General features: G+C 38.8%; 1 protein-coding gene across 1 annotated transcript in view; it reads right to left on the bottom strand.

Moving 5' to 3' along the window:
- ROCK2 (Rho associated coiled-coil containing protein kinase 2) overlaps positions 1-25,797 on the bottom strand; it is a 138,615-nt gene extending 112,818 nt beyond the window's left edge. Inside the window, exon 1 of the mRNA XM_033437439.2 lies at positions 25,171-25,797. Coding sequence (XP_033293330.1) covers positions 25,171-25,311 — 141 coding nt within the window. The 5' untranslated portion in view covers positions 25,312-25,797. The remainder of the gene's footprint in view (positions 1-25,170) is intronic.
- Positions 25,798-26,248: the final 451 nt, after the last annotated feature.

The raw sequence follows: 26,248 nt of genomic DNA, 5'->3' as shown, positions 1-26,248 counted from the left end.
TAATGCTTTTCTACTATTTCCAAAGTGTGGTGACTGCTACCTTTTCTTAATTTATGGTGTTCACTGTTGCTGATCAAATAGCAAGTAAGGCACTATTTTACATTACTGCATTGACTGCTCTTCAGTTCATCATGTGACTTTCCATTTGACAATAAGCTTTACCTTCCCAAATAAACTATAACTTCTTAGGAAGTACCTGGACTATGTCTCAAACATTATCTTATATGAGGTAGAAAAAAATATATTTTTAATTGCTAATTTTATCATTATAGGATACCACAGTTGTGAAGAGCTCCTTTCCTCTTTCCTGAGTCATGCATTCCATTTCCTCCCTAACTTGGTCAAACGGTCAGTGAACAATATCTACACTAACACTAGTAAGTTGTAAAAATACTGTAATTTCTTAACCATTATCACCTCTCCCCAATTTTGCTATCCAAACATAAATAAAAGATAGACGCTTCCATCACCTCCTTTATTTTAAAAGACATCATTACCATTTTCATGTGTATCCCAGCCAGACCTATGAGAGAAAATTTAAGGCTATCTCAATTGAAATATGCCACTTAGCTACCCTGAAGTCTGACAGCAAACCAGTATGAGAGAGCAACAGCAGTCCTCCTTACAGTAATTCTTTGCAATTTGGGAGGTAATGCTATTTACTCATCACCAGCAATGAAAATAAGGTCAGTGCCAACAAGAGAAAACTAGACAGATGAAAGTCCACGATTCAGGTTGCAGCTTCATCATCTTAAGATTTATTAATCTGCAGAATTCCACACATATCCATATTCAAGTGTTCCACAAAAACCCTTAAAAGATGTATAAATAAAAAGTGATCATTAGATAATTTACTGTTCTGGAACTGTCCATCATATTGTAGCCCTCCAGTAAGTGTAGATCATACAGAATTAAATGCTCTCTCCACTTACAGACATAAAAAACAAAACAAACAAAAAACCCAAACCAAAACAAACAAAACTCACTACTCCCTTTTGGAAAAGATCAACCCGAACCTAAGGGGATTTTAGGGTGAATAAGTTAACAATCACTGATTTTTAAAATATTCTGAAATTTGAAATCCTTTTAATGTTAAAACATTTAATATTATTTTTCTAAGATATCTATCCAGCTCGTCTAAAAATAACAGCTACCGATTTCTTATAAAGAGCTTGAAGTTTTACTTAAGAACACTATCTTGGAACTCTAAAGACAGACTCTTTTCCAGTTCTACTATTTATTAGCTGCATTTCTTTGAACAAATTACTTAGACCTCTCCAAACCTCAGTTTCCTCGTCATTCAGATAAATATGAAGAATAACATCTGCCCACATATTGCACAGATTGTTATATCAAATGAGACATCATACAAAGGTGCTCAATAAAATATTAAATCTAAAGACTACTAAATCTTTTAGCTACAGAATAAGTAAAACCTTTACTGAAAGAATTGGTGAGATTATACTAATAGATAATATACTACTCAGGCTTTTTGACTTTAATACAGACAGGTAATAGATTTTTTCCTTACGTTTGCAAAAAGCAGACAACTAACTCTGTTCTACCTAGAAGGGGTCATAATTTTTTAGAAATATTTGAAACCATATCTGAATTTATACATATTTTGAAAGACAATATTTTTAAAGAACATGTCATTTTGATGCTACTGGAAAAATGAAACAGAACTCTAACAAATTAATAAAACACTTCAGAACAGTGCCTGGTACACAGCAAAAACTACGTGTCTTGCATAGCAAAAACTACATGCTTGCTAATATTATTATTACTATTATTATTATTCATTATAATTATCATTATTATTAGTATTGCTACTGACAAGAACTTCAATGATACATGATTTTTAAAAGCCTCTATTCAACATGCTAAGTTTCAAGTACTTATCATTAAGAACTCACTTATCTATTTTCTAGAGTTTAAAGAAAGTTTTATGTCCAGCATTTATACTACCATTTTCCATTAGCCATGTTTTATACACACTTCTCATGACAGAAATGCTCACAAGAAGTATGAGCTCACATTAGCAACCTCTACCTGGAACACTTCTCTAAGGAAATCCTCTTTTGAGTTCTATAAACCAACTGTCCATTATAATTAACATTACTAGATCACTTTCTGAAAAATATCATTGTATATATAAATTTGTCCCCTCCATACAGAATCAGAGTTCAAACTAAACTAAGTACAATGCGGTGGAAGCATTCAATATTTCCACATGCTGCATATCAGTAATATTTGTGGAGTTAGCATTTTTATTCTAAGCAAAGGGATCCGCATATTTTTTTTTTTATTTTTTTATTTTTTTATTTTTTTGTGGTATGCGGGCCTCTCACTGTTGTGGCCTCTCCCGTTGCGGAGCACAGGCTCCGGACGCGCAGGCTCATCGGCCATGGCTCACGGGCCCAGCTGGGCCCAGCTGCTCCGCGGCATGTGGGATCTTCCTGGACCGGGGCACGAACCTGCGTCCCCTGCATCGGCAGGCAGACTCCCAACCACTGCGCCACCAGGGAAGCCCGGGATCCGCATATTTAAGAAAAGAAAAAAAACCTTGGAGATGGGAAGGAAGCAGTTTCAAATGAAGTTATTTAATATGGGTAGAATTTGGGAGGAAGGGAAGAAGTGACATGAAATAGGGTTGGAGAAGTCAGCAGAAGTCAGATCATTAACAATCTTGTAAGAAATAATGAGCATTTTGGTTCTGAAGAACCTAGGGGCAGGAGAGGAATAAAGATGCAGACGTAGAGAATGGACTTAAGGACACTGGGAGGGGGAAGGGTAAGCTGGGATGAAGTGAAAGAGTGGCATGGACATATATACACTACCAAATGTAAAACAGATAGCTAGTGGGAAGCGGCCACATAGCACAGGGAGATCAGCTCGGTGCTTTGTGACCACCTAGAGGGGTGGGGTAGGGAGGGTGGGAGGGAGACACAACAGGAAGGGGATATAGGGACGTATGTATACTTATAGCTGATTCACTTTGTTATACAGCAGAAACTAACACAACGTTGTAAAGCAATTATACTCCAATAAAGATGTTAAAAAAAAAATGAGCATTTTGAACTTTTCCCTGAGTGAATGGGAAGTTAGTCATTTAAGTACTTTAAATTTGAGAATAACATGATTAGATTTGCATCTTGTAATAAGTAGTTTGGCTGGAGAATAGAAAAAGAAGGCTAGAAATGCTGGAGGAAAGAACACCAAGGGAGAAAATACCATAACAATTTAGAAAAAAACATGACCACTTGAAAAAAGAAAGTAGCAGTGAGAAGTGGATGATTTTTAGGAGATAACACTGACAGGATCTGGCGACTGACTGAATGTGAGATTAAGGATGCAGTTACCCAGATTTCTGGCTTGACCCAAGCTAGGACAGTAGAAAGAATCACTGATTCCTGATTAGAGGAAATGAAGATACAAGAGCAAAGAGAAAAATATATAGCTGGAGATATGTTGATCTTGAAGTGTCTATGGTATCCAAGTGGAGATGCCTAAGTAGGTGGCTGGAAGTGTGAGCCTGAATCTCAGAGACAAATTTTCATATGGAAAAAGGGAAGTCAGCAACATACAAAAGATAAAGTCCTAAAACTGATACAAGCTTAAGAAGAAGACAAAGAATGCATTAAAAGGCGGGAGGGGTTCCCACTCAGAGAGGAAAAAGAGGCAGCAAAGGAGCCTAAGAAACAACTAGAGATGCTCTGAGTAACTGTTACAGAAGCCAAGAGAAGACAGTAATTCTAGAAATTTTAAGTACTTCTGAATATTCAATAAAATGATAGCTTTAGCAACAAGGAAGTCAGCAGGACCTTGAAGCAAGCAGTGTTAACTGAGTGATGAGAGAAGACAGACTGCAGTGTACTGAGTGAACAGAAAAAAAGTCTAGGGCTTTATTTTGCTGGGGAGGTGGCAGAAGGCAGAGAGAATTAAGATTTCTTTCTAGAAGTAATTTGGTTATTTGCTTTGTTTTAGGTGAGATATTAGGACAAGTTTAGCAAGATGAGAAAGAATCAGAATTAAGAGAAAGATTAAAAGACAAAATAGAGTTAATCAGCAGGAAGGATAGAATGAGATCCAAAGCACAGCTGGAGAATCAGGCTGAGACAGAATGATGGACATCTTATCCTCTGAAACAGAAGGAAAAGGGAGAACAAATGGTACAGAGGAGATAAACTGATGAGTCAAGTAGCAGGAAATTTAAGGGATCTCCTTCTGATGGCTTCTATTTTCTCATGAAGTAGGAAGACCATCTGTGGAGAATACTTTGTTTCTTAAGTTTAAAGAAAGAAAAAAAAAAAGTTTAAAATAGCAACTATGGAGAATGAAAAGAATTGCTCTGCAGCCCTGACAGCTCTTGCAGGGACTGGAGACCATGAACTCCTCGTACCACTAATCGGGGCAATTTGTGATTTTTCTCCATCAGTACTCAACAAACACCTTTTGTGTAAGCCACAGAGACAAAACGACCCAAAATCTAGGTTTTACCAGATGCATATGATAGAAATTCAACAGAGCAAGGAAACTGAAAATTCTAGCAAGAGTTTTGAAGTGACAGACAATGGATTTTTGCCTGCTTATAAAGGAAGCATTTGGTGGAGAGAGGTGTCAAGGAACTGCAGATCTTGCAAGCACTGATGAGTGGGTTTAGTAAAAGCGTAAGGGATCAGTGTCAGGAGCAAGAAGTTTAAATTAATGATCTCAAAGGTGAAGCTGATTTCAGGTAATAGTGAGGTCCAGAGTAGCTTCATGGGAATAAGCAAATGAATCAAGTGAAGATAAAGACCACTAGAGATGAAACCGTGTGAAGCCAGGGCCCTGGGTACTCTGTTCACATAAACACTGATTTCATCTGGAATGGTGGCACAACCTTGCAGAAAAAGGAAGTCTGTAAGCCAGAAGCCTACGTCTTCAGTAAGCAAGAGAAGATGTATACCCTCAACTACACAAGACTCAACAACAGGAATTTTATCAGGAAGGTTTTATAGGCACTGCAGCGGAACGAAGGAAACCCCCTCCTACCCTTTCCTACACTGAGATATGTAGAGAGTAAAAGCAGGTACAAGTTCCAGAAAAGAGGGCCTTCTCTCCAGAGGAAGATAGGTGTTATTTAAACAAATATAAAAGTAACATTCAGAAAAGAATTTGAAGATGCAAGTGATTATGTTAACCTTAGAAGAAGGGTGGGAAAGTTTTTAAAAAGCAGGGGAAGAACAGGCAGGGGAACAAGAGTGAGAAGAGATATGTGTGTATAAGGGCTTATATCTTCAGGCAGGAAAAGGCAACAATGAAATGAGATTTGGTGTGGTCACTTCACGGGAAGGTAGCTAAGAGAACAGGTTTCAAGAGTTCTCTGGAAGAAAAGACATCAGGCCTCTCAGGAGTCTGCCAGTGCCTGGAACAACTGCAATTAGAAAAGTCTGTTTCTAGTGTGTGAGAAGACAGACTTCTTTTGGAAGGAGCCAAATGAAATTTGGATGAATTGTATTGGCTTAAGGCTACATGCTAAGACCATCAGGCAAAAGCCTCATTGCTTAGGCTTGGTCTGTTAAGAACTGAGAAAAGCGTACCATCTATCTCAGATTATAGAAGTCAACATTTGTCCCTGACCACAGATAACCCCCTGTTTGGAGCTTTGCTATGATTAGCACTAGGTGCTATATCACAACACCTAGTAGAGTGTGATAAAGAAATAAAAATATCTCATTAACCAAATAAGATATCCCTCTTTTAGATCTGATTCCTCGTTTGTAAAATGAAGGGGTTGAACTAGAACCACTACCATTAAGTTAAGAGCCAACCCTCTCCCTCCCCCACAAAAGGATGCAGCAAACCTTACATATAAACTACCAGTTGGGAGTCAGACTAACCATTTGCTAAAGCTTCCTAAACACATACTAAGTGCTATAGGCTCTGTGCTAGATACTGAGAAGAGACATAAAAATGAATACTATATAACTATGTAAGGTGATGGATGTTAACTAAACTTACTGTGGTAATCAGTTTGCAACCTATATAAGTCAAGAGATTATGCTGTACATCTGAAACTTATGCAGTGCTGTATGTCAATAATATGTCAATAAAAATGAAAGGAAAACAAATTATCTTTAAAGCATTTATGCCCCATTACCATAAAAACTAGATTTTAGTCCCCATATTGCCAATAAACTGAGATATAAAAGTTAACAAAGAAGGGGCTTCCCTGGTGGCGCAGTGGTTGAGAGTCCGCCTGCCGATGCAGGGGACACGGGTTTGTGCCCCGGTCCGGGAAGATCCCACATGCTGTGGAGCGCTGGGCCCATGAGCCACGGTCGCTGAGCCTGCATGTCCGGAGCCTACGCTCCGCAGCGGGAGAGGCCACAACAGTGAGAGGCCCGCGTACCAAAAAACAAAAAAGTACTTGTAAGCTTTAATTTTTAAAGTTTTTTTGAAGTGGACCATTTTTAAAGTCTTTATTGAATTTATCACAATATTACTTCTGGGTTTTTTTTATGTTTTGGTTTTTTTGGCCACGAGGCATATGGGATCTCAGCTCCCTGACGAGAGATCGAACCTGCACCTCTTGCATTGGAGGGCTAAGTCTTAACCACTGGATCGCCAGGGAAGTCCCTGTATCTTTTTTTTAATGCAAGGGGGGGGGGGAATGAAACACCAATATGCTGTTATATTATGCACAGAGAAAGGGAAAGTGATACCCTGATGCGTTAAAAAGTGGTTGTCTCAGAAGACTGAGATCAAAAAGAGAGGGCTGAGAAGAGAACTTACATTTACTTCCATAATTTTTAATTTTTTAGAAAGACATGTATTACTTTTGCAGTTAAAAAATGAAGTTTATTTTGTTTTTTTGTAAATTGACAAAAGCAGAGGAGGAAAGAGAGCATTCCAGGTAGAGACAAAAGGTAAGAGTATAAAAAAACATGATATATTCAATTATTGGTGAAAAGATGATTGGTTCTGTTCACTCTCTTCCTTTTCACATCTCTGAAGATAAGTCTCTATTCCCCAAAGCCCATCATCTGTGAGCCATGTCCTGCTATTATGGAGACAGATAGATAGGCACCTAAGCATAGAGACCAACCACAAAACAGAAAACAGTCTATGCTGAAGACTCTCTATTCTAAGAAAAAACATGAAATTAAAAAAATAAATAAAAGTAGATAAAATTCATTTCCTAACTCATAAATGCCACAACAGGGAAAGTGTTTAATGTATCACCATAACAGTGGCTACCAACAGAACTCTCCCCATATTCATTTCAATTATGCCTGGATAGGGAATTCCTTCGCGATCCAGTGGTTAAGTCTCCGAGCTTCCAATTCAGGGGGTGAGGGTTCGATCCCTGGGAACTAATAAGATCTCAGATGCCACGCAGTAAAGCCAAAAGATTAAAAAAAAAAAAATTATGTCTGGATACCAATTCAGTTTTTCTAGCCTGTAGAAATACAAATTACAAATTCATGAGGTTGTTAAACGGTTGACAGTGGACTTATACAATAAGACCCACCTCTGTTACCAGATCCTAAGTCCCCAAATCAGCTCTGAAATTACATGAGCCAAGAAAATCAGTTATTGATTGCGTGGCCGTCAATACAGAATGATCATATACTATTATGCTACCTGTGTATATTTTTCTAGATGACAAATTTATAATTACCCTGGTATACCTAAAGACCAGAATCTATATCAGAGGTAATACAGCATAACATCTGCAATTTACATCTTCCAAACCATAGTTGATCACTGCTCCTAAACTTACCTGTGTTAAGAAATGTAGGCCAGGGGACTTCCCCGGTGGCACAGTGGCTAAGAATCCACCTGCCAATGCAGGGGACACGGGTTTGAGCCCTGGTCTGGGAAGATCCCACATGACGCAGAGCAACTAAGTCTGTGCGCCACAACTACTCAGCCTGCACTCTAGAGCCCACGAGCCACAACTACTGAAGCCTGTGCACCTAGAGCCGGTGCTCCGCAACAAGAGAAGCCACCACAATGAGAAGCCTACGCACCGCGATGAAGAGTAGCCCCCACTCTCTGCAACTAGAGAAAGCCCACGTGCAGCAATTAAGACCCAACGCAACCAAAAATTAATTAATTAATTAATTTTAAAAAAGAAATGTAGGCCAAAATTTGCTAAGTTCAAGCCACAGTTAAGAACTGTTGGTGCAACCCAAATGCTCCTGTAAACCTTATATAAAGCATAATTAATATTCTTGCAAGTGAATAATGCAATGGTTTAAAATTTCTGTCATGACTCTTCCTCATATATTTATGTCAGGATTTCTGAAATCTTAAACATTATATAAGAACACCAGACTCTGTTTTGATAATTCAGTATCATACCTACTGAAAAAGAATAAACATCAGTTGGGAAAAAGTGACATTTGCAGTGCAATAAAGTAATCCAAAGAATGCATATAAGCAAATATTCACCCAATGAAATGAATTATCCTCATTAAATTAAAAAATAAAAATGCCACCACTTTTCATTCATTAATTTAATACTTAAGAGAAATGAGTATGTGCAAATTAATGTGCTACCTTTTTGGAAATATCAGGCTAACATCAGGAGACTGATTCTGTATGCACATACCTTTTTGAAGACAGAGACATAGAAAACATAGGCTGTGTTACACATAGTTCTGCAACTGCCTGTAAAACAGCTAAAGTTCTGTTCAGTTTACAGAAACTAGCACAATATAGTTAGTTCCGCACTGAATTTAATCTTCACATCTCCTTGAGGTAGACAGATAGAGTCTTGTAAATTATCACTCATGGACAGAAAGATAATTAATGAAACACCTAATTAATTAACACCAGTCTTCTGACTCTAAATCCAGCATTCTTTCCATTATACTACTCTGCTTCTCTTCTAAAAATACGCTTGAAAAGAATCCAGCCATTTCATTTTTTTCCATCTTTACTACCTTAGACCAAAAAAAAATTCTTAAGGAAAAAATTCATCTGTATTTTCATATATGAATAGAGCTTAAACAGGATTCATTTTATGGACTTATTACAATGGAATTTTACTTACAGAAAATAATTTGAAATAAGCAAGTCATTGTTCAGATTTTTTTAACTTTTATTTCACAAATTTATTTTAACTTGAACCAAACTGAAAAATTCTGTTTATAAGTGAGGACAAGAAGCACAGTAAAACACTATGCCAGGGACTCACATTCTCCATATCATCTTGAAAGACAAAACTTCCTTATGCTAAAATTTATAGCAATCCCCTCTCTACAACTCCCTCCCTCCAAAATCAGTAATTAATTTCTTAAAAATGTAAGTGTTTTACTTTATGACTTCCCTCTGAAGGAAATTTCATAAGCCAATTTTGTACTAGAGTTTCCTTTTATTATTTCTAAATTTAGTTTTATTTGTATCATCCGTTGTTTTCCTATTATGGAAATGTCTTAAATGTGGAAAACAAATCTGTTTTCAGTAATGCCTTCAAAATTTGTAATTTTACAGCTTCCCCTTTTATACAAAAATATATGCTTGCAGCAGAAATAGTTTATCAGAACTACCAGTAAAATCCTTTAGTTCAGTTTTCTCATTCTTTTATAATGTAATACCTTGCTTTTGTGACTAAGTTTTTCACTAGCCTGAATATAAGATTAACAAAACACATTCATAATCTAATTTTAAATTTTGCAATATATTTCACTTAAGCTACAGTCAGGAATAATACCTTAAAATTTTTTTAGCATGGATATGGCATAAGGAACCATGAAGTCTCAAATTAAATTGCATTTTGTCAAGTATTTAGAAAGCTGACTAAAGCAATAAAATACTGAGGTATTATGGAATAGGGATTCTAATCACTAATCATTGTAAAATGTTTCTAAATCAGAAAAACACTTCCAATGAAATGTTAGTAAATTATATGTAACAAACTTCTAAAGACAACAGCAGAAGTATATTAAGGCAGTAAAAGAAGAGTCACCCAATTTCAGATGTTTCACATTTGTAGTTATCTTTCTATTTAGCAATCATTTGGAAAGGATGGATATGTTTTAAAAGATAAAACTGTCACAAAAATTTAGGGCTTTAAAGATACTCTTACCTATGTATCACCCTAGTCTCATAAGTATTAGTTAATTGTGCCTTGGCCACAATTATGCAGTTTTATTAGCCACAAGATAAAATCTACAAAAAGTGAGTTGCTGAAGATTTCAAATACTAAAAAAAAGACAAGTCACAACTGCTATTCCTCTAAGAGCTTAACTATTTTGACAAGAATCAATAAATGCAAATTTTAATTTTCAAATGTATGAAATACGCACATATCCCTTAACCACCAAAATTAAAATGGCCTAAGAACAGGAAATCTGATATACAAATACTTTAGTGAATGAAAACTACGGATATCTTAAACACTGCCTATGAATCATCTGGATATCTCTAATTTTAAATGATGTGAAGAGAAATAATTGCAAAGAATGTATACTTTTAAAAAATCTAAACAGTAACATGTTAATAAGAAGACTATTAATGTAACCAATGACTTGAAGGCTGCTTTGAAAATAAAATTTCAAAATAGTTTAATACAAGGGTTTTGAATATTTTACAATATTTTTTTGCTTGCTTGTAAAGAGACCACAAAATAATTTTTGAATGATTTTATTATTTTTTTCAACACAGATAACAATCACAGACATATAAACCATCCTGCTTTAGGTGCTATTCTCTGAAGGACCATACTTTTATAGTGAAATTCTTCTTCCTAAATTAAATCAACTGTCAGGGAATAAAAAGACTGTCACTATTTTCCCATCGTCATTTGTTAAATGTAAAACATCAAGATTATATATTTCTAGGACAGTATGTCTCTGTAGACTATATTTCCCACTGAAGGGTAAGATGTAATGATAACATTTCTACATTGAAATTTGTATTGTGTATATTTTACTACAATAAAATTTTTTTTATTTCCCTTTGGTGTATCTTGTCTGATTCTCCTTTCATAAAAGCTCAGCAAGTTAAATTTTCTTCTAAAATGAGAAAAAGAAAAGCCTTGGTCTGATTCCTATGGAGCTCTAAAAAAAGATACAAAATGTGATGACACTTGATATTTCAGAAAATCTGGCATCCCTCCATACGCCAGTGTTTTCCACATACACAATTCTGTGTGCCAGAGATCTCAACCATTTGATTTTGGCTTTTTTCAATCAGTATAAGAAGCAACACATAGTGTTTCTCAAACTCTGACCTGAAGATTACCTGAATCAGAATCAACTGAGATGGGACTTCCCTGGCGCAGAGCTAAGAATCCACCTGCCAATGCAGGGGACACGGGTTCGAGCCCTGGTCCGGGAAGATCCCACATGCCGCGGAGCAACTAAGCCCATGCGCCACAGCTACTGAGCCTGTGCTCTAGAGCCCTGGAGCCACAACTACTGAGCCCGCTCGCCTAGAGCCCGTGCTCCATAACAAGAGAAGCCACTGCAATGAGAAGCCCGCGCACCACAACGAAGAGTAGCCCCTGCTCACCACAACTAAAGAAAGCCCGCGCACAGCAACAAAGACCCAACACACCGAAAAATAATTAATTATTTATTTTTTAAAAAAAGAATCAACTGACATGCTTGTTTAAATGCAAATTCCTGGCCCCACTATAGACAATCTAAATCACAAGATCTGACACCATTTCCACCAAGCACCCTAGCTGTGATTCTGGCTTTCATCAGGTAATTCTGACTTTCTGGCTTCATTCAAGCCTCTCTGAGCCATAAATATAAAAGAAGAAAAAAAAATCCTCCTTTTCTCAGATACCTTTTGCACCCAATGGACCCTCTGCCAATCTTTGAATACTGCACCTCTCAGCTCAGTGGTTCCCACATTTTCCTGCACTTGAGAATCAGATGTGGAACTTTTAAATCTCCCGATCCCCAGGTCACACCACATACCAATTATATTAGAACGGGTGAGGGTGGATTCCAGGCATCAATATTTCTAAAAATCTCTAGTTGAGTCCTATGTATAACGAGGTTTGAAAATTACTGCCTTAGCCATTGGCTTTAGCAGATATAGATTAGAAAAATCTTAACTAAAAGGACCTCTAAGAGCTAAGACATAAACTGTATTGGTATTAAGTTTTTAAATTTCCAGATATATGAATATATTCTCCCCTTTTATTTTAATCCAGTAGGGAAATTTTTCCAATGCATTTATTAAATTAAAGCTTAAGATTACCTTTTTGAAAGAATGTAAAACAAAAAGAAAAATTGTTTCACGTTGAATGCAACTAATGTAGGATCATACCATGCATTTAAAGTTCAGAGAAAAAATTCGTCATTATTTCATTTGCATACTAATTTCAGTGATTATATTTTGGGAAATATAATCATGGAAACCCAGTATAAAAATTCAAAGTCTGTGTTTTAGATATTTAAAAGCAACTCCAAATATTCAGGTAACTCCAAACTTTTCTAAATTTAGAATAGATGGAATATTGTTATTAATATTAATACTACATTTTGCATTATCTCTTTTCCCAATTTCTGACTTGGCATATCATTTCCCTGAAACAAAATCGCAACCTTGATATCTTTTCCCCTATTCTTTGCTAATTCCCATAGATGCTGGCTATATAACCTGTTAGCAGCACTTGATGAAATCTAATGGTCCATGAAGAAAATATTTTTTAAATTTTGATTCTTTTAACAAAGGCACACTAGTCAACCATAATACACCATTTTTAACCATTCAGCTTCAACCTGAACTTTATCCACTTTGTAACACAATAAAAAATGGCCCTATTTATTCAATGCACAAAAGTCTCAAGTGCCACAAACTGTAACTCTATAAGTTATCCCCAAAAGGTAAAGCATTTTTCAAAATCATACTAATGTTTAGACATATAATACTTTAAATATTTTTACAGGGTTTCAACATACAAAAACACATTTCACTACACCTTGCAGGCCTCAAAGTGCATGACAACTGTGCTAGTGCACTTTCCTTGTAGAAAAATAAATATCACTATGACCAAAATTTTTTTAAATTCATCTTTAATATATTAAAGCATCTTAAACATTAAAAGAATTATTTCCGGGCTTCCCTGGTGGCACAGTGGTGAGAGTCCACCTGCCGATGCAGGGGACACGGGTTCGTGCCCTGGTCCGGGAAGATCCCACATGCCGTGGAGCGGCTAGGCCCGTGAGCCATGGCCACTGAGCCTGCGCGTCCGGAGCCTGTGCTCCGCAACGGGAGAGGCCACAAGAGTGAGAGGCCCACATACTGCAAAAAACAAAACAAAACAAAAACAAACAAAAAAAAAGAATTATTTCCTAAATTTTCCCTTCAATGCTCAAAAAAAGTCCCACATGTGGTTATCTCTAATAAAAACTAAAAAAAAAAAAAAAAAAAATACAATCATCTAAACTAAAGCTAAAGCGAAAACTTCAATTTCAATAAGCATACTTTTATGACTTCTAAAGGAATCATACTGAAATACAAGGTGAAACAGTAGGGTCATATCCTGATACAGAATGCACAAATAAGGCAGTTACTGTTATATCTGAAAAGAACACTATTTTGGTTAAGTTCCAAAACTTTGCACATAAGGTAATCCCCAAAATCAATATCCAATGCCACCTACAAAGAAGAAGAACATTTTTTTCGTTGTTAAATTCAGGTGGGTACTCAAAGAATAAACCAAAAGATGAACGTAATATACAGCGTTTTAAATAGCAATAGTTATCATCCACCCTCAAAGGAACCAAGTTACTAAACTGATGCTAAGAATTGTTGCCTGATCTTCATGTAAAACAGAAAAGTATAGGGCTTCCCTGGTGGCACAGTGGTTGAGAGTCCGCCTGCCAATGCAGGAGACACGGGTTCGTGCCCCGGTCCGGGAAGATCCCACATGCTGTGGAGCGGCTGGGCCCGTGAGCCATGGCCTCTGAGCCTGTGCTCCGCAACGGGAGACGCCACAACAGTGAGAAGCCCGCGTACCGCAAAAAAAAAGAAAAAAAACAGAAAAGTATAAAGATGAATGTTGGGTCAACAAGAGAGAAATAAGCTTACTTCAAGATGCTCAAAATAATGAAAAAAGAAAAGATGAGCACAAAGCAGAATGGAGAAACATTTAAAGGCCATATGTATGTCAGGAGTACTTCAACTTTAGCTTAGGAATAACCCAACTAGTAGAGACTCTACTGCCATTACAGGGCCTACACAGCTCACCAAGGCTCATACATTACTTGGAAGAAAAAGGTACCATAACAGGGTTTAAAAGAAAAAAAGCCTAGTATTAATTAGGAGGCACTAGTGGAGACACTAGCAGAGGCACTAGTCAGTAGGATAATTCCACCTACAAAGGGCTGTGATCTGTATTTATACACATTCTATTTTTAAACATCAGAATTCGCCTGTGGCATACAAAATTAAACAACTTTTATATACCACATTCACGGTAGATTAGTAAAATATCAAAAGAACAAGCAAAATTGACAAGCACGTGAAATTGTGTTCAGCCTCACGTGTCATTAGCAACATGCACTACAATGGCTATAATCACAAAGACAGACCACACCAAGTGTTCTCTGAGGATGTAGAGAAACTGGAACCCTCATACATTGCTGGTGGGAATGTAAAATGGTGCAGCCACTTTGGAAAATGTTTTGTTCACTCCTTAAAAGTTAAGCACAAGCTTACCATATGATCCAGCAATCCCACTCCTTGCAATCTAGCCAAGAGAAATAAAGACATTAATTTCATAAACAAAATGTGGTATATCTATGCAATGGAATATTATTCAGCAATTTAAAAGAACAAGATATTGGGCTCCCTGGTGGCGCAGAGGTTGAGAGTCCGCCTGCCGATGCAGGGGACACGGGTTCGTGCCCCGGTCAGGGAAGATCCCATATGCCGCAGAGCGGCTAAGCCCGTGAGCCATGGCCACTGAGCCTGCGCGTCCAGACAACGGGAGAGGCCACAACAGTGAGAGGCCCGCATACCGCAAAAAAAAAAAGAACAAGGTACTGATATATGCTACAACGTAGATGAACCTCAAAAACATTATGCTAGGTGAAAGAAGCCAGAACAAATGACTGCATATTGTGTCATTCTATTTGTATGGAATTTCCAGAAAAGAAAAATTTATTGAAACAGAACAGAATCAGTGGTTGGTTGGGGCTAGTAATCAGAATGCCTGATAATATCTGAAAACTTTTCAAAACAGTCATTCATAGTGACTTGTAATAACACTCTTGAATCCTGATCAAAATCTCTCATGCCCTTTGACTTTGTTTTTAATTTTGTTAACGAAGATTGCCTTACCATTAATCACAGCGAACATGCCATTTTAAGGAATTTCACCCTGCGAACACACCACCAGCATTTCATTTGCCCTTACTCATGAAACGCTGTTTCAACACAGGCATCACCTAGGTACGTAAGAAGGAACTGGATATGTTTAACCAGAAGAAAAGTTAGGGGGTACAGAGAACAGAAGACACATGATAAATGATAAAGGTTGTTCAGTCCACATGAGCTGTTTTTACTTCACCTAAAACACTGAATAAAAGCTTAAATACTTTCCAAGACAAACTGCTTCAGCACAATCCAGAAAATATTCAAATCACAATTCACTTTCCTGCTTGACTTCCAATTAATTCTACCACCCAAACCTTCCAATTAATTCTATCACCCATATCCTCTCTGCATATACACGTTTACTTATTTTCCTTCCCATAGAGAGATAAGAAATAAGTGACAAGAACATATACCAAAATTTTTACTTGGGGAATACTTTAGTATCTCTTCAAGCAGGGATATATTTCTACAGTTTATCACTCCTGTTACTTAAAAAAGAATTATTTGTTAGTTTATTCAACAAATATTTACAAGACATATCAAGAGGAAGACAAAAAAGACCCAGGTCCTAAAAGAGCTTGTATTCTGTCCATTAAATAAACTCAAAAGCCAAGAAGTACATAAGACTAAACTTGGTATCTTAAGCATTCCTCATCACAAACATCCAGGTAATTAAGATAATGCCAACCCTGCTCTGCTCCGTTTCTATCTAAATAAAGTAATAGGAGGCTCTACTATTCATTTCCATGGCATAAAAAATAACCCCAACAATGAAATGTTAAAAATTAGTTCCAAGTCTATAATCTCTTGAAAATAAAGAAAATTTCTATCAGTTGCTTTATAACTTAAAAAGTCTGAAACTCTTTTAGAGAATAAAAGAGATTAGACACTGAGTACTAAGTGATCAGTTAACTATAACCAAAAATAAAATTATAGAGCACTTCAGATATCAGACCTGAAAAATCCATACCTTACCAAAATGAAGCAACAAACCATATAATCATTCTTGGACTTTGAAACATTCCCCAAAGGATTATCAATGATGAACCAAAAGTGAACCTCAATATTTCCTTTTTCTCTGTCTCTGTCGGTCTCTGTCTCTCTCTCTCACACACTCACACACACACACACACACACACATACACATATAAACACAGAAATGCTAAACCCAAATGCTTTCTAAAAAGATAAGTGAGGGTCATCTGGGACACTGAAATGAAGAATTTACAAATATATCTCTGTAGTTTAATCATACTTCAAAGGAAAAAAAAGTACAGATGACACAGATGAGAGGAAAGGAGAATGACTCCAATCAAGGATAAAGTGAGGGCCTCCCTGGTGGCGCAGTGGTTGAGAGTCCGCCTGCCGATGCAGGGGACATGGGTTCGTGCCCTGGTATGGGAAGATCCCACATGCCGTGGAGCGACTAGGCCCGTGAGCCATGGCCACTGAGCCTGCGCGTCCAGAGCCTGTGCTGCGCAACGGGAGAGGCCACAACAGTGAGAGGCCCGCGTACCGCCAAAAAAAAAAGGATAAAGTGAGAAGAGACAGTTTTAGTAGAGTCCCAAATGCCACCACGATTTCACATCAATTTAAATATTAGGGACTTCCCTGGTGACGCAATAGATAAGACTCCGTGCTCCCAATGCAGGGGGCCCGGGTTCGATCCCTGGTCAGGGAACGAGATCCCAAATGCACGCTGCAACTAACAGTTCGCATGCCACATCTAAGGGACTGGCAAGCCGCAACTAGGGAGCCCGCCTGCCAGTGCTACTAAGACCTGGTGCAACCAAATAAATAAATAAATATTTAAAATAAATAAATATTAAGCTCTATAAAATAAGCTAAGCTACCAATGAAAATGTTATTTTGTGGTTTTCTTCCCCCCAAAGGCTATATTATAATAAGCTGCTCTCAGTCATCCACATTCTCTTTACCAGTAACCCTTATCACTAACAGCTCATATTTATATATTTTTGGAATATATGTATATATATATATAAGCACAGAATGGGATTTTAAGTATAGTTGCAAAGTTGTATAATTTCCATGAAGAAACTCAAGAAGCTCAAGTGGAGACCAAACCTATAATCATTACCCTCTCTATTCCCCCAAGCACCACCCTCCAAACAGAAAGTTATATGACAATACAGAAATATAAACAGAGGCTCCCAACTAATATTTTGGGAACTCTAGTGCTGATACTTAGACAAATCTCCTGATAAAATCTTTGTACCCCTACTTCATACTTTCCATCAGAATTCCAAGTGAAATAAAAGTAACATTAAAAATAAAACCAGGGCTTCCCTGGTGGCGCAGTGGTTGGGAGTCCGCCTGCCGATGCAGGGGACGCGGCTTCGTGCCCCGGTCCGGGATGATCCCGCATGCTGCGGAGCGGCTGGGCCCGTGGGCCATGGCCGCTGGGCCTGTGCGTCCGGAGCCTGTGTTCCGCAACGGGAGAGGCCGCAGCGGTGAGAGGCCCGCGTACCGCAAAAAAAAATAAAAAATAAAAAAATAAAACCATTAGAGTACTAAAAGAAAATTCAGGTCTATGATATCATAATCTTGATAATGGAGAATGTCCTAAGCATGACATCTAAGCCAGAAATCACTCTACAGTGAGAAGATTAATAAATGTGACTACATAAAAGCTTCTATTATTCATTAAGTGTTAAAAACAACGACAAAGCACATATATAGCGTAATTTTACTTCTTTTACATTTTAATTTTTTCAGACAGATATTTACACCAAAATGTTAAACACTGGTTATCTCTATGTGAAGAGACTATGTAGAAGGGTCGCTTGCATTTATACCTTTCTTTATTCTCTAAATTTTCTACAATAAGAACATACTATTTTTATAATTTAAAAAATAACAAATCTTACTTCACTTCAAACAATAAAATCTATGTTTCCCTGTCTCAACCATGGTTGCCTGCCCATTTCCTTCAGGTAAAATGATATAAATTAAAAATTAAAAAATTAAAAAAGAATTCTGAACAGAGCATGGGTTAAACAGGAGAACCATGATTGAAGACTTGATATAGTTACTAAGGTGATAAAAAAGCAAATAAAAAGTGCACCTATCAGTAAACTGATTTCTGACAAAGGTGCCAAGCAAGGCAATCCAACGAGAAAAGAAAAATATTTTTTTGAAAACTGGTGCTGGTGACTATAGTTAATGATACTGTACAGTAGACCTGAAAGTTGCTAAGAGAGTACATCTTAAATATTCTCAACACAACAACAACAACAGCATGGTAATTATGAGAGGTAAAGGGTGTGTTAACTAACCTTACTGTGGTAAACAGCTGGCAATACATGTGTATCAACTGTCAGTGTTAAATGTCAATAATATCTCAATAAACCTAGGAAAAAATGCTGTTCGACAGTCAAAATAACTGGATTTGGGGAATATGAGGGAAAGAAATGAACCCTGACCCCAAACTAAAACTGGCTTAACACATATCCCAGACCTAAAAGTAAACCTATAAAGCTTCTAAAAGAAAGGAAAGGAAAATTTCTTGTGACATGGGGATAGGCAACAGTCTCTTAGTCAGAAAAAGCAATAACCATGAAAAAATGTGATTAAAGAAACAGACACGCCACATATTTGACAAAGAACTGGTATCTGGGATATATAAAGAGCTTGTACAGCTCAAAAAGAAAGAACATAATTTTTTCAAATGGGCAAAATATCTGAACAGATGCTTCACAAATGAAGATATACAAATGGCCAGTTAAGTGCATAAAAAAGTACATCATTCGTCATCAGAGAAATGCAAACTAAAGCCACAATGAAATACTACTACCCACCCACAGAACGGCTAAAATTTAAGACTCAGTGTTGGGGAGGAACTGGAACTCTCCTAGGTTGCTGTGTTAATGTAAAATATGACCATTTGGGGAAGATATCTGACATTTTTCTAAAAAAACTAAACATACACCTACCCTAAGACCTAGTAATTCCACTACTAGATATTTAACTCAAGAGAAATGAAAATATGACCTCACAAAAGCTTACTACAAGATTGTTCACAGCAAAGTTTATTGACAGCCGAAGTCTATATACAAAATAGCCAAAACCTGACAACAGCCCAGGCATCCATCAACAGAAGATGCCTAATAAATTGTGGTTTATACACATAATGGAACACTAGTTAGCAATAAAAAAGGAACAAACTGCTGATACGCAAAATAACAGGAATTAGTCTCAAAAACTATGCTGAACTAAAGAAGCCAGATATAAAAGAGTACATACTATATAGGATTCCATTTATATGAAGTTCTAGAAAAGATGAAAGTAATCTTTAGTTACCCCCCCCAAAAACAAATCAGAGGAGCGACTGACTCCAAGAGAATGGGGTGTAGAATTAGCTGAAAAGGCATATGAGGGAGATTTCTAGGTTGATAAGAGTGTCCTATATCTCAATAAGGATTTGCATTACACGGATGTGTGCATTTGTCAGAACTCATCAATGCGATACTTAAGATGTTTCATTGTATGTAAATTTAATCTTTAAAGGAAAAAACTCTACTTAATGAAATGCATGCTTAAGTGTTTAATGGAGAAGTGTACCACATCTGCAACTTACTTTAAATGAATCAAAAATAAAAGATGTATTGATAGATGAATGAAGAGATGGCTGGATATAATAAAGCAAATATAGCAAGCTATTAATTAGGTGATAAGTATATGGATGTTTATTATCAATTCTTTGAATTTCACTATACTTTGAAATTTTCCATAGTAAAACGCTGGGGGAAAACTTAAACCCTACCTTGTTAAGTTGAACACAGAATATATTAAAACCCAACAATTCCACTCCTAGATCTATATCCTAGCCTACAGAAACTTCACATGGGCTCCAAGAATGATCACAACACTTTCCATGATAGCAAAAAAATGAAAAATAATCTAAATATCCATCAAGTAGATTGAAGCAATATATTATGGTTTATGGTATGAGTGAAAATTAATAAACCACAATGTGAGTAATTCTGAGTGAAAAAGCAAGTCACAAAAGAATATACACAGATGTTAACCCTTTATAAAGTTAAAAGAAAAACTAAACAATATTGTTTAGGAATACATACTAATGTGGTAATCTATGAAATAAAGGAAATGATTAAAAAAAAAAAATGTTCCAGGTAGCAGATGAGAGAGGATGAAGGAAGCCTGAATTCAGCAGCAGCAGAATACGGGTAACTTCAATAGGTTAGTGTTCTATTCATTAACTTGAGCAGTGATTTCATGAATGCTTCCTTTTTATGTTTCATAATTCATATCTGCATGCTATATTCTCTTAGTATGTTTAGAATACTTCAGAATTGGAAATGGGAAAAGAGAGCTATCTGATCAGGACTCAACCAAAAACAACGACAACAACAACAACTTAGGCTTCAAGATAATTATCCACTATTTCTTTGCAACTATTTAAGGTGTATATAAGTCAGTATTTCCTTACTTAGTCTATGCTGGCCTTACCGTGGGGCAAGATGTTTCCAAATTCAGAATTTTTTGGATTTTCGATTAGTAATAAAGTATATATACTATATAGAGTATATTCCCGAAAACCCTCTGGGGCGTCTGAGGTAGCACCCTGAAATCAAACACTAATATTTCTCCAGGGAAAGCTATTACTATTTACACCAAGAGAGATGAATCACCTAAAATACTGTAACATCAGATCAGGTCAGATGCTACATCAAATAAGGTTTACCAAAAACTAGGTTTTCAGAGCTCTTTATATATCAGAACTGTGGGGGAGGGACTGTGGACCTGTACTTTCAAAGGGGTTCAACTTCACCTAACTAGTAAATTCTATACATTACTTTTTTCAACCTCTCTAACTAATTCATTTTCTTTAAAGATTTCCTGACCATCAAAATGCAAGTTTCAAAGTAATATAATCCCATTTATGCTATAAATGCCCAACGTTTATTTCACAAAAGAACAACACATATAAAACCTTCTTTATTCAATTTTTATTCTATTTCACTTTTGTATCTTTATGATAGTCACACTTGTTATATAGTGGGGGGAAAATGCATACACAATTTTATTTTAAATAAGCAAATAACCATCACCAAGCTGAAAATCTTAGCACTGTGATAAGAAATACTTTCACATAGTTCACAGGTATAATAAAATCAAAGTGTTTTGTATTCTAAGTGGCTGAAAATCATAAGTAAATTTTTAATCACCTTTCCCCATCAACACCAGCCTTATGGAACAGTTTACCCAAGCCTGAATCCCACAGGTTATAACAATCATTTACTCTCCTAAAAAAATAAATCAAAACACAAAAGCACAGACCTTTAGAAAGACATCTCTCCATCATAATACTAAAGGACAATTCTTTTTACCATAATATTTGGGTAAGCAGTATCAGAAGCTTAGTCTTGATAACAAAACATGGGTATTTACCCAAAAGTTTCAAACACTGCAAAAGCATACTACTGACAATCCTTCCCTCCAAAAAAAAAAAAAAGTATTACAGAAGCAAATCTCTCTCAAAACTCTATTTTTAAAAAAAAAAAAAAAAAAAAAAACTCTATTTTTAAATAATACCAAGAAACTCACAATCTGCAACCACAAAGGGATATATTCTCTTCAGATTAATCTTAAGGACCCACATAAAGCCTCCATAAAACGAGACGATGCAGAGAAAAAAAGACAATTTAGTCTCTCTACGGACAGTCTTGGAATCCAGTTCTAGCTATGCCTGATGACTGCAAGCACTTTTCTGATGGCAAATTCAAAAGATAAGGCTACTCATTCAGAATTTTATAGCAAGAAATAGTTGCCAATAAAACCTTTTCCTTTTCAAAGGAAATATAAAGCACTTACCTAGAAATATGCTAAATGCACACAGAAGTGAGCTAAATTTAACGAGCACTACTATGTACCAAGCATTGAGCTAAGCACTTTACATGTTATATAATATTTTTTCCAACAAATAGTTTTACCTTCTAGGCCTAGCCTACAGTACCCATAGAGTAACTATTATACAGTAATTTCTGGTATACTTCATCTTCTTACTTTTGTCATCTTAGGCAGTATACAATTTTAAATGGTACTTTCTAAGCTCCTGAATAAGTAAATAAGATTTGTGACTATGTTTTTATCAGATTATATTACTTTAAATTTTCTCTGTTCAAGGAAAAATATTTTCTATAATAAAACCAAAAGAAATGCCATTTGCAGTAAAACAATGATCAGTTGTGACATGAAGGCTAAAGGGTAAGGTTTCAAATCTTTAAAGTGATCCACACCATTATTTCAGGAAATATGTTTTTATAACACTCTTTTAAAAATTAATTCTTGGGGACTTCCCTGGTGGCGCAGTGGTTCGGAGTCCGCCTGCCAATGCAGGGGACACGGGTTCGAGCCCTGGTCCGGGAGGATCCCACATGCCGCGGAGCAACTGAGCCCATGCGCCACGGCTACTGAGCCCGTGTGCCACAACTACTGAAGCCCACCTGCCACAACTACTGAGGCCTGTGCGCCTGGAGCCCGTGCTCTGCAATAGGAGAGGCCACCGCAATGAGAGGCCCGTGGACTGCAACGAAGCGTGGACCCCGCTCGCCACAACTAGAGAAAGCCCGCGGGCAGCAACAGGACCCAATGCAGCCAAAAATAAACAAATAAATAAATAAATTTATTAAAAAAAAGAAAAAATTAATTCTTGGAATTTCTGTCTGGAAAGATGAAAAAGTCCTGGAGATGGATAGTGGTGATACTTGCACAATAATGTGAATGTTATCAATGCCACTGAACTGTACACTTAAAAATGGTTAAAACAGTAAATTTTATGTTATGTACATGTTACCACAATTTTAAAAACTAATTCATTCTGCTACTTGATACAGTGAAATACACATGATTTAAAGCTAACTTACTATAACATGGTTTAGAAAAAATCTTCAGCTCGTCATTTTGCAATAGAAACATCAGCAACCTCAAAGAGTAAAGGACAATTTTTGGCCTGATAAGATTTACTGCAACTCAGAATCCTAACAGTTAATCAGCTAAAAACAGCAAAAACAAAATCCGTCCAGCCAGCAGCATCTGATGTCATACCAGTAGTATGTTACCTTAATAAAGGTGTGAAGTGTCTTGGCTGTATTAGGCACTTAATAAATGAATGGACCAGATTGTTTACTGAGCATGTGTAATGCTTCCTTTTTTAAAAACAGCCTTCATTTTAATAATTTAGAAAATACCTTAATAAAAAAGAATGTATGCTCATTACCATGTATAAATAACTTAGGCTCAAGCTCATAATAACCCTAATAATTATGATGAACATCAGTAAAGACCCAAGAGATGAAAGTGAAGTGTAAAAAATTTCTATCTGAGGTTGAATATGAACTTGATGAATACTTGAGATTTGCTGTACTATTTTTAACTGAACTTTCTGGCCTTAGGTCAAAGTTTTGCTAGCAAAATACCAAAGCGAAAATGCTGGGAGTGAAGCCCAGAGTCTCTGCTTTGGCCTTGGAAAAGCTATGCCCTTCATGCAACCAATCGCAGCCCCGACTGAAGACTTCTAAACACTATTCATAGTGCCATGCTCCCATGAAAACATATGAACAACCCACTAATATGAAAATCGGGAAAAGGAAATGTCAAACGCGTCTTACAGAATACAGTACATCACTACATTCTGTGCATTGTACAGAAAGACACTCTTTAGTCAGTTCCTGCACTTCAGCCAAACGGTACTGAGTCACTCTGCAAATGATTCCAGAAACCTCAAAGGATAACCAACAGCTTCTGAAGGAAAGTCAGTCAGTCACTGGAAAGGGAAGAGACAGTTTTTCTCATCATACAGTCAATAGGTTTCTCCTGTCAGGGAGTAGAGCTTAACAGGAGCTCTGGAAGGGAATATCTGAAGGACCCAAGGATCGTCTACCTGAATTCTAGTCGTCCAGGGTTAATTTAACATCCAGCGCATCTTTTTCGCTTTCTTCTCCTCTCCAGGGTAAAAACCCACACCCCCTTTTCCCATAAATGCATCTCTACTGCATATTAATCAAAGAGTCTGTGAAATACAACAGTCTATCCTAACAAAAACAAGAAATAAGCATTCTACAGTGCGTTTCTGATCTGTAAATCATGTCCCTTTCTTAAACAACGCCAACTAGCAGACGTTACGTGGCTATCAATTTGGATTGCAAAGGCCATCTCAGGAAGGAGATACAATGAAAAGGAGAGATTGATTCCATTCTACAATTCAGATGGATTCTTTAGCTCTGGTGTCGTAATCTCGGAAATTAAATTTACAGAAATTAAAATGCACTAAATTGCAACTAGTAACGTTCAAACACAGCTGAAAACAGGAAAACCTTAGCTGTGTGTTTCAAGATTTCAGACTGAACTCTTTGTCCTGTACCCCAGGTGGGTACTGCCCATAGGGACAGCCCCAGGTTTCTCGCTTCCTCGGACTCACGTCCCCACGCAGCATGACGCTCTTGCAAACGGGCTAGCCTGGTGCCTGAAGGACAGCGTACCTTCCACGCTGCCTCCCCAAACCCCCAGGGCAGGCGGGAAGGAGAAGAGCGGTGCTTCCTCCCAGAGCTCCAAGAAAGGGCCAGCCGGGGATGACACCGGCTCCAGGAGACAGAAGAATCAAAGGTGGGTCTCTACTCCCGGAACTTAGTCGCAAAAATGTTTGGTCTCCGACCCGGGCCCCGGCTGCCGGAAGCTGGGCGGGGTGGGGCGAGACCTCCCCCCACGGATGGGTGGGCACGGAGGGGTGGGCAGTCGGGGGAATCGGCGGTGTGAGCGGTCAGCAGAGAGGGCTCCCGGGCCCCGGCCACCTACCAGCAAGCTCTCCACGTTGATGGGCGACCGAGGGTCTCGGATGAGCGCCTCCAGCTTCCTCTGGCGGCTCACGCCCGCGCCGTCCCCCGACACGGCCTCGGGGGCGCCGGGCATCTTCCCCGTCGGCGGGGGCCGGCTCATGCCGCCGCCGCCGCCGCCGCCGGGCCCGCACCCCGCTCCTCGCGCTCCGGCCCGGCCGCCTCGGGGCCTAGCGCCGCCCTCGAACCGCCGGCTCCGGCCGGGGCTCCGCCCGGGCCCACCGCCCGCCTCGAGCTCCGGTTTCGGGTCTCAGCGCCCCGGGGCCTGGGGGTGTCGGAGAGGCCGGCCCGGCCCGGCCGAGAACGGCGAGGAACAGACGGCGTCCCCGCCCCTCAGTCAGATTCGCGCCGCCCGGTCCGCTCCTCCGCCGCGAGCTCCCTCAGGACTCCGAGGGCGGGAGCGGGGAAGTGGCGCCGCCACCGCCGGGCCGGGACTGTCCCGCCCTCTGGGGCTCGGGGAAGCTGAAGCCCAGGTTCCGACAACTACGGCCGCCGCCAGCCCGCTCCCTTGACCGCCGTCGGCAGCCTCAGTCCCACAAGCCCGCACCCCTCACACACTCCCGCGCGGCGCCTGTCTACGGCCGCGCGCAGCCGCTACCCACAAGCCCCTCGGCCCGCGGCTGCCGGCGCGCCCCCGCTCGCCCCGCCCCGCGCGGCGCGCGCCACCTCCCCCGCCCGCCGGCCTCCGCCTCCTCTCGCCCCCTTCCTCGTTTTTTTATCGTTTCCTCCTGTCTGCTTGGCTTCGCATTTCTCCTTTTTGAGTCTCTTTTCTTCTCCGCTTCCTCCTCCCCCTTTTTGAGTTCTCAGAGGGTAAATGGCTGGGCGCGCGGTCACTGCCTCACTTGACCCGCGAGCTCCAGCTGGGGGAGGGAGGGGCACGCCGGGGGCTCGGGTCGGCCCGCGGCTCCGCTCCCGGCTGACTCTGCCCGGGCGGACGACCCCGCGGACTCGGAGGCCCACCCCCACCGCCCCGACCCGGCCCGGCCCGGCCGCACCCGGTGCGGGGCCGGGGGGTGGGGGGCGGCGGGCGGCTTGTAGCG

The sequence above is a fragment of the Orcinus orca genome, chromosome 13, assembly GCF_937001465.1.
Source record: "Orcinus orca chromosome 13, mOrcOrc1.1, whole genome shotgun sequence".
In the NCBI taxonomy this organism is placed as follows: Eukaryota; Metazoa; Chordata; class Mammalia; order Artiodactyla; family Delphinidae; genus Orcinus; species Orcinus orca.
This window is presented reverse-complemented; position numbering and strand designations above follow the sequence as displayed.